Below are 10,000 nucleotides of genomic sequence, written 5' to 3'. Positions count from 1 at the left end.
ATACACACACATATATATAGGTAGGTGGCACAAGCACTTACGCACACATGCAAGAGAGACGACTGCGCTTGTATAGTCATGTGTTGCATATGGATGAGGACAGCTATGTGAAAAAGTGTCCCACCCTAACAGTGGAGGGAACCTGTGGAAGAGGTAAATCCAGGAAGACCTGGGATGAGCTGGTGAAGCACAATCTTCAAATGTTGCGCCTCACAGCAGCAATGATGTGCAAGCGAGACCTTTGGAGATGTGCTGTGCTTGAGAAGACCCAGCAAGCCAAGTGAGACCATAACCGTGGCTTATGCCAGTGTAGCATAACCAGCCCATTTAAGAGTACCCTTCAATCATTGGGCAATGAACCGTGCTTGAGAAGATCTGTTGAGTCAAGTGAAATCATTGTCATGGTTGATCCAGTACCACCTGACTGGCAGCCATGCCAGGGGCATGTAAAAAAGCACTATTCGAGTGTGGTCGATGCCAGTCCCACCGAACTGGCTCCCATACCGGTGGCACATAAAAAGCACAATTTGAGCGTGGTTGATGCCAGTGATGCCTGACTGGTCCCATGCCAGTGACACATAAAAAGCACCATTTGAGCGTGGTCATTGCCAGTACCGCCTGACTGGCTCCCATGCTGGTTGCACATAAAAGGCAACATTCAAGTGTAGTTGATACCAGTGCCACCTGACTTTCCCCCATGCTGGAGGTATGTAAAAAGCATCCACTACACTCTCAGAGCAGTTGGCATTAGGAAGGGCATCCAGCTGTAGAAACCTTGCCAGATCAGACTGGAGCCTGGTGCAGCTCCTGGCTTGCCAGTCCTCAGTCAAACTGTCCAACCCATGCCAGCATGGAAAGCGGATGTTAAACGATGAAGATGATGATAACAATACTGATGATATATACATATATTCATATATATACATATATACATACATACACATACAGATATCAAATAGATTTATAAATATATACCCATATACATAGACGTACATACATATAAAAAAACAAAAATGCAAATACATAGGGTAAAAAATTCTCTCCTAGTTAGACCTTAGCCTGTAAACAGTACATTCTACATGAATAAAGCCAGTTATATAGAAATTATAATTGTGTATTTACCACTTTGATCTACACATACACTATACAGGCAAAAGATAGGTATAGCATACATATATATAGATAGATATACACATATATGCATACAAATATCTTGTTTCTCATATCCATGGTGTTAACATCATCCACATGTATATTAAAAAAAAAATATACATTCTGAAATGGATTTGATCACATACATATTATCTATAGGTATTTCATTCATAAACAAGGATATACATTTTTTTAATATCTCATGGGTTCATATAAGTTATTATATGTACAGTCATTTATTTTGGTTATATTTCAATTAGCTGATTTTGGCTATTGCGAAATAATAGATTTATATGTTAGACTTCTTCAATTGCATAGTTGAATTTAGCTATTAATATATAATGTGATGTTATGTCTATAGTTTAAAAAATATGGTTATATTATTTTAAAATATATATTTTAAAGAAATTGTGATGATGTTTAAGTGATATCAAATCTCATCGATAAGTCACTTTAATAAAAAGAGGTACCTACTTATATGTCTACATAAAAAATTTTTTCATTTCTTATATTAACCAGGTTCCCTTTTCTTTTCATTATTTTATAATTTTCCTCTAGGAAAATTTTTTCTTAATTTTGTAACTAGGTGCATGTGCTAAAATATTCCATTTGATTGTATAGTCAACTTGGTTTTTTTCAGATGCCATATTTTCGTTGAAAGTCCTGTACTCTTCATTTTGTTTTGGTCCCTAAAAGTTAATTCGTGATTCGCTATTCTTAGTTTAACACAATTCTGCATAGATCCAATATAATAAAACTTGGTTATATCTTGTGTAATCATTGCTGCCTGGCATACTACATTTTTACTTCCCTGTCTTACTTTCCATCTATCTGGGTCTCTGCAATTAAAGTTTATATTTTGCCTAGATAATGAAATAGTATTATGCTTTGTAGATTTATATAAGTTATTGTCTGTATAGGTATTTTTATTGTTAAAGGTATTATTCATACTATTTTGTTCTACTTTGCTGTTGCATGCTTTACTATCTATTTGAATTTTTTTATTTCCATAGAATAAATCGAGTTTTCTATTATTAAAAGAAGAGATTAACATAAAAAGGTTGAGAGAAACAGAAAATTACAAATCTTATATGTTTGTCATTAAATATTTTTCCATATCCAGTGTTTTTAAAGTTTTAATTTATAATCATTCTAACAGATTTAATAAAATTTGTCTTTAATTGTTTTGTCTATAGTTTAAAAAATAGTAAATAAAAGTGTTCTCAGATCTATTAATCTTGAAGGTAAGAAAATAATGAATGAATACAACATTGGTGACATAACCTTTAAGACCAAGAATAAATCCTAAAGTTAGACTGATATGTCCATGTAAATCAGACCTAAGAAAACTTAGCAAAATAATTATAGATAAATATACTAATTTAGCGAAAGGAATTATGATCCATATGGTTTTATCTCAGTCTACCTTATTCATATTTTCATTTTTTGTCACAATATTGTTTTTTTCTCACACAAGGTATTAGTTTCTTCCTTACTATGTTTTTATTATAATTATCATTATCATTATTATTATTATTATTAATAATTGTACTCAGATGATTTATATTTTCTTATTTTGTTATCTTATTATTATTCTTATTCTTTATTCGAAGGTTGTAATAATTGTTGTGTACCCAAGTATTATTTTTGTGTTTATTGTCATTTCTGTTATTATAATAATAATAATAATAATTATTATTATTATTATTATTATTATTATTCATATTTTCATTTTTATTTTTGGCATTATATTCTCCATCCATTGGTTTAATTTCATTATTGAAATTATCTTCTTTAACATATTTCTTATATTTATAATTATTATTATTATTGTTTGGGGTATTTTCATTCCAACTTTGTAAGGATTTACTATGTTTTTGTTGGTGTCTATATCTCTAGTTTTATCATTATTTTTATTCTTATTTTCATTTTAATTTTCTTTGATATTGAAATTATTATTGCGTTTATTTCATAATTATATCCTGCCTTCTTTATATCTTTATGCTTATCAAATACTTCTTCATTTAAAGATAGATAATTAATTATTCTCTCAATATCCATACTAAGGTTTTCAATAATATTATGTGGATGCATTTATATTTGCATTTATATATCTAATTTTAGTGTCAGGTTTTTGATAGGGTTGGTAAATACCTTTTTTTGATAGGGTTGGTGAATACCTGTATATCTAATGTTAGCGTTAGGTTTTTGATAGGGTTGGTGAATACGGTCAACAAAGTTTACTGAATTATTTTCTTTTTCAATTGAAATTGATAGACTGTGGTTCTTGAAAAATATATGTTGTCTCTTTTTTGTAATTTTCCATTTTTCTATTAGTAGTGTTCCTTATTAAGGATAGAGTGCCTTCGTGGTAGAGTCCTCCTACTATTTCAGGAAATTCTCCCTTAAATTTATGTAGAAGATAGATTTTGACTAAATTGGTTACCTGGGCTGAGTCATGTGCACCTATATCAAAACAATCAGGTGTGTCTTTTCTTGCCCAATATTTACCATTGTGGAAGATAACTGTTTTTCTTGCTGCAGATATGATTTTAATTTCTTTTGTGGACAAGTTTGTTCTATTCTTTGCAAATATGAGTGCCTTATTCAATGCAATAGGGTTAATAAATTGGTAATAATTGTTAATGTCTGTTTGTATAAATTTACATTTATTCTTGTCTTGAATCATACTAAACCAATCAATTGCATCCTGCATTCTCGACCATAGGCTAAGTTTAATTTTACTTTTTAGAGAATTAGTATATTTATCTATAATTATTTTGCTAAGTTTTCTTAGGTCTGATTTACATGGACATATCAGTCTAACTTTAGGATTTATTCTTGGTCTTAAAGGTTATGTCACCAATGTTGTATTCATTCATTATTTTCTTAGCTTCAAGATTAATAGATCTGAGAACACTTTTATTTACTATTTTGTATTTTTTTAATATTTCCTTATGTAATAGTTCATGGTATAGATTCACGTTTACATTATACAAATTTTCAGTTTTATCCGCTTGCACTATTATTCCTTTCATTCTTTTAAGTTCATTTACTTTATTCTTTAATTTTCTTAAGTGTTTGTTCTTGAAGGGATTTTTCATAAACTTAATATTCTTTACTAATTTCCATAAATCATCTTCAAAATTTGGATCTTTTTTAAAACGGGGGCCACATTTTTCATTAATGTTTTACGTAGTGATTTTGGTACGGAAAGACTTTCAAACTTCGTATACTTATCTATTTTGTGTTATAGAACAGAAAAATATTTTTGTATTCGAATTTATTTCATGTAAAAAATTGTCTTATTTCGATAATTTCAACCAATCACTGACAAGTATTCAGTTGTTTACATTTACTCCCTTTGGCTGATTAAGCGATGTAAAGCGTATTTAATTTCCATAGCTTCGTTTTGCTTTTTTCTTTTTAAATTTGCTGTTTTACCCTAACCCTAACCCTATCACCGATAGAATTGTTTCAGAATCGTTTGTTTATGTAGTCGGCACTTAATGTATATCGGCTGAATGGACGTCAGTGATTGGTTGAAATTACAGAAATACGACAACTTTAACATGGAATAAGTTAGGGATTTCTTTTATTTTTAAGAAGACTAAGAGAAAAAGATGTTTTATATGACACATTCTACCAGTGTTCCAAGTTTCAAAGTGTTTCGTTAATGAAAAATGTGGCCCCCGTTTTAAAAAAGATCCCAAAATTTTCTAGTTTTCTGTTTGTTGGGGGGACTTTTCTTGATTTAAAGTTTCTCCTAATTTTGTCAAGTTCTTCATTGTGAGTTTCGTTAATATTTTCTTCCATATTTTGTTCCTTAACATGTAGTAATGCCTTCCATCTCATCCTCTTTGTTAATTCATGGAATTTAATGTCCTTGATGTACTCCCAATGAATGGGTATTGGTATGTCTTTAAGTGGTGTATCCATTTCAATCTTCTCCATTTTCCTTAAAAATCAGATTCTTTATTAATAATTTTATTATTAATATATATTATATGTTTATCTGGATGAATTTATCCTCGTCCTTTTATAGGAATTTTTTCCATAGATTTCTAATGTCTTTTCTTCATACATTATTTAAAAATTTTTAAATCGCATAGGTATGAAAGTATGTAAAGAAATAATCAATATAGGACTTAATTTATTAAACAAAGTTCAATGAATTTCATTAAATAAATGAAATGAAGCAGATTGGATGTTAAAATGGATTATCCTTTTATTTCATATTCCCAAACAATTGTTTTAGATAAAGCGACCAAGATTTCCACAAAGAAAACATCATAAAGGTTGAATTTATACTCTTCAGTAGGTTAGATTTAAAGGAAAGTAAAAATAAACAAAAAGACTTTTAAAATGTACATAGAATTTTTTCTTAATTATCATTATTATTTAGGTATTTCTATATTCATTCTTCCTCTCTCAATTATTAGAATCAAGACTAAAAACATTAAAGGACTTGGCTGCTTAAATATCTAATATTTAATTTTTGACTTCCTCGCTATTAAATCCAAAATATATCTATTTAAAAACCTCTCTACAGAAAATTCTGGTCAAGATGTATGTGTATACATGTTCAGAAATACCAAATAAGGAGCTATATGTTATTTCAAATTCATATTCAAAAATTTCTTAACTATCATCTGTCATTTCAACTATCATAAAGTTATTACTAGCATGTGAGATTGATTAATAGTTTATATAGTTTTTTATTTATGTATTACATAAAAGTCAATAATCAAGACAATATAGGTATTATATGTCGGATCAATTATCTAAAAACAGTTAGATAAATTTTTTACAAACTCAAGTAAAGATGTATCAAAAGGGAACCACTTATGTGATTGTCATAAAATATAATAATGTGGAATTGAGGTATATTACATATTGAAGAAAAGTTTTTTTTAAATGATTATTTCCTCGATATATTTAGTCTATGTTGAAAATATTGTTGTTTTTCCTAAAGGGTAAATCTAAAAAAAACATATGGTATATATTTATAATCAATTCATAAAAAAGGGAGTGTGATAAAAATTACACTCAAGACACAATAAGTCTATTTTATGTACTAATAATGTACTCCAAAATGGATCACAACTGCCCGATGAACGGGAACGTGAAACTCTGAGTAGCAGTTTTTTGTGACATTTTTGTGATGTTTTTGCAGCTTTAACAATAAAGTATATATATATAGATATACACACACACCAATATATATATATATATATATATATTATTATGATTGACCGTTGACTGAACACTATTCAATTTTTTTCTCCGTGTTTTTCTCCTTGTCTCCGTATTCTTTCTGTTGAAGAGCGTAGCTCAAAACGTCAAAGACTTTCCGTATTCCCGAGCGTCATACTAATATATACTTTTGTTATTTACACCACCTGTCCTCGTCTGTTGTTATTTTTTGTATATTCTCCCATATATATATATATATATATATAAGTATGTATGTATGTATGTATGTACGTGTGTATATATTGTGATGGTGATGATGGTGGTTGCACAGAATGGGTGATTGGGTGATGGTATGTGGCATGTAATATATAAACAAAAAAAAAAACTACAGAAATAACAGGAAGAGATAAACTTACCCTTCACTTGTTGTTTGAATTTATTAAGTGCCTCATCTACATCACAGAGGAAAAACTCATAGACTCGATATTTGGGGAACACCTCTGTATGCAAAGCGTGTTTAATTGCCTGCACATAAAACAAAAGATAAGTAAATCAGAAATACAGGCACTTCAGACATTAAATGTAAAGTGAATGGTTACTCAAGGTAATTTTGATGCTTTAATTAACATTTTTGATGAAAACTTAACATTTGATGCTACCATTATACAAGTTTCATCTCCTCATTTAAGGTTTCAGTACAGTATTATGGAAGAGGTGGCAATAAGCTTGCTCTCACCAGACATAGTTCTTCTTTTCACTTTAGTACATCAAGTTGTATGCACACTCAGGATGCTCTCGCAGCCATGAACTGCACTTAGAAGTGTGGTTGAACACCAGATCACTTGCATGGTAGGACAGATTTGACACACCAGGATTCGACTGATGATGCTCTTGTCAAAGGAAGGCATCAAACTCATAACCCTTTGAAATTGGCTGCTGTGGTTTCCTTAGAAAGATCCAGCACTCTCTATTGCAAGAAATCAGTTTGGAAATCTAAACAACTGAAGAAAGACCACAGCAGAGATAACCATGGCAACAAAGTCTAAGTCAGAGTGGTTGTGGCTAACAAGGTAGTGCTGGGGGTACCCTTCTATAGATAAAGGCTAATCTAGTCTTCAGTGTCCCACTCTGGTGAAGTGTACAGACAAAAGGGTAAAATGCTTATGACTCTCAGATACCAGCTGAAGATGCAAAAGGATTCCCAAAAATGTGAAGGATTACCAACAGAAAAAAAGCTCCTATACAGAGTACAACAGTAAAACCTCACATATTTTACAGGGCTATTTGTATGGCACTACTGAAGTTAGACAGGTGGTAATGGTGTCTTCATGTAGCTACAGTTTTACCATTTGTTTTTTGTTAACATCATGGTTTGTACCAGTAGACACAGTGCAATTGTTGTTGAAACGTCTATCAAGAATGGTGAATGTGAGTATTTTTTGTCTAAACAATTCTATTTTACATGCCAAATAATGAAAGTGTTGTACATTTAATGATTCTTTCATTGACTAATCTGGCCATGGAAAATCTGGCCTGGGTAAATATGAATGGCAAATGTGATGTATCACTGATGAAGTAAGAATAATACTGAAACATGTCTGGAGTTACTTATCATATTTCTCAAAATAATGAAAACAATATTAGTCATTAAGAACATAACTTTTTCCTCATTTCATAATTATCGCTAATTAGTTTTATTAAGCTCCTTACATCAAATATGTGAATGATAACTTAAGAGTTTAATATTGTACGGCTTGATAAGATGCAGAAGAATAAAAGACAGAAGAATTCTCACATTTAGGTGATGTTCAGTATTAACTTCAGGAGGAACACCTTTATTCGTCCATTGTCCACTACAGACTTCCAAAGAGAAATAATGGAAGATCCTGTCAACAATAAAAGCAGGCTTCAAGTGGGGAGAATTCTGCAAGTTGTATGCACACTCAGGATGCTCTCGCAGCCAGGAACTGCACTTAGAAGTGTGGTTGAACACCAGATCACTTGCAGTAAGTATCTTCCATTCTTTATTCAACCAGCGAGTAAAACTCTCCACTTCATCAAATGTTATTTCAATACCTTCGCTGAAGATTGGATTGACTTTCAGCTGATTCCTAATAGAATATGAGGAATTGGAAACACCAAGCTCTTGCAGAGGTGTGAAATGAATCATGTTGTAACCAGTTTGTTTAGCAACTTCCAAACGAGACTTCCATTCAGCAAACGGTCCCAACGATTTAGCCAAGACAGTCTGACATTGTAAACAGTCCATGGTTAATTCTTCATCAGTTCCCACAAGTAGAACTGGATCAACTAGGAAATATCCTTTACCATTGGCATTGAGGATGCTGTCACTAAAAATAAATGAAAACACAAGAATTATTAATATTAAATGATGTCACTCACCACCAATAATTAAAACAACAGTTATCATAATAAATAATCAATTCTTTTTTCTTTTGTCACCATTATTATCATCATCGTTTTAATGTCTACTTTTGATGTTTGCATGGGTTAGGCGGAATTAGTTGAAACAAATTTTCTATGGCCAGATTTCCTTCCTGTCACCAACTGTCACCTGTGTGTATGTCGGTTTGTGTTCATCCTTGTCATGACATCACATGATGGTTGTAAATGAGTATCATCATCATGCAAGCAATGTTGTTTATTTCCAGTCTCTCATGAAAATATGTGTGGCCATGGTGAAATATTAACTTACCTTGCTAGAAAACAGGTGAGGGTTGGTAACAGAAAGGGCACCCAGATGTATAAAAATTTGCTTCAATGAATTCTGTCTCTCCTGTGCAAGCAAGCATGGAAAAGTGAATACTAAAGTTATGATAATGATGATGATTATTATTATATATGTGTGTGTGTGTATGTATATACAGGGGTTGGACAAAATAATGGAAACACCTAGCATCATGGCATCATAATTCTGAAATATCTATAAAACCATCAAAAGCCTGTTTATTTTTATGTTTTTTTGATTTATTATTAGTGTTGCTTAATATGATTTGCTAAAATTGCTGTTTCTTTTCAGATATCATCAGAAAAAGGGGGTTAAAATTCACTAAAATGACAGAACTATATGACTTTCAAAGAGGTCAAATTGTTGGTGCTCATATGGCAGGCACTACCATAACAAAAACAGCCAAAATGTTTTGTATCAAGAAGCACTGTCTCAAAAGTAATGACAGCCTTTGAGAAAAAGGGAAAAACCTCGTCAAAACAAAACTCCAGAAGAAAACCAAAACTTTCAGATAGGGACTGTCAGACTCTTACGTGAATTGTTAGAAAGGATCACAAAAGTACAGCTCCCAAAATTACTGCAGAGCTTAATGACCACTTCGTGAACCCAGTTTCCACAAAAACTGTTCACTGGGAGCTGCATAAAGCTGGATTTCTGGGGAGGACTGCAATCAAAAAACCACTACTTTCAAAAACAAACATTGCAAAGTGTTTAGAGTGGAGTAAAAACCTACAGAATTGGTCCCAAGAGCAGTGGAAGTATGTTATTTTCTCAGACGAGTCATCCTTTACCTTATTTCCGACCACTGGCCAAGTATACATGTGGAGACAGCCAAAAGAAGCATTTGACACAGACTGCCTTCTTCCAACTGTTAAACATGGAGGAGGATCTGTGATGATCTGG

General features: G+C 31.6%; 1 protein-coding gene across 8 annotated transcripts in view; it reads right to left on the bottom strand.

The window, feature by feature from the left end:
• The window catches only part of LOC106878848 (glycogen debranching enzyme), a 154,032-nt gene that overhangs the window by 76,247 nt on the left and 67,785 nt on the right, over window positions 1-10,000 (bottom strand). For all 8 annotated transcript variants that reach the window (XM_052970625.1, XM_052970632.1, XM_052970627.1 and 5 more), the window contains 2 exons: window positions 8,144-8,699; window positions 6,765-6,873 (listed from right to left, as the gene is read on the bottom strand). In XM_052970625.1, the coding sequence (XP_052826585.1) occupies window positions 6,765-6,873; window positions 8,144-8,699 (665 nt within the window). The remainder of the gene's footprint in view (window positions 1-6,764; window positions 6,874-8,143; window positions 8,700-10,000) is intronic.

This window comes from Octopus bimaculoides, chromosome 9 (assembly GCF_001194135.2).
Source record: "Octopus bimaculoides isolate UCB-OBI-ISO-001 chromosome 9, ASM119413v2, whole genome shotgun sequence".
NCBI classification, from domain to species: Eukaryota; Metazoa; Mollusca; class Cephalopoda; order Octopoda; family Octopodidae; genus Octopus; species Octopus bimaculoides.
Note: the sequence above shows the minus strand (reverse complement) of the source record. Positions and strands in the feature narration are given on the sequence as shown.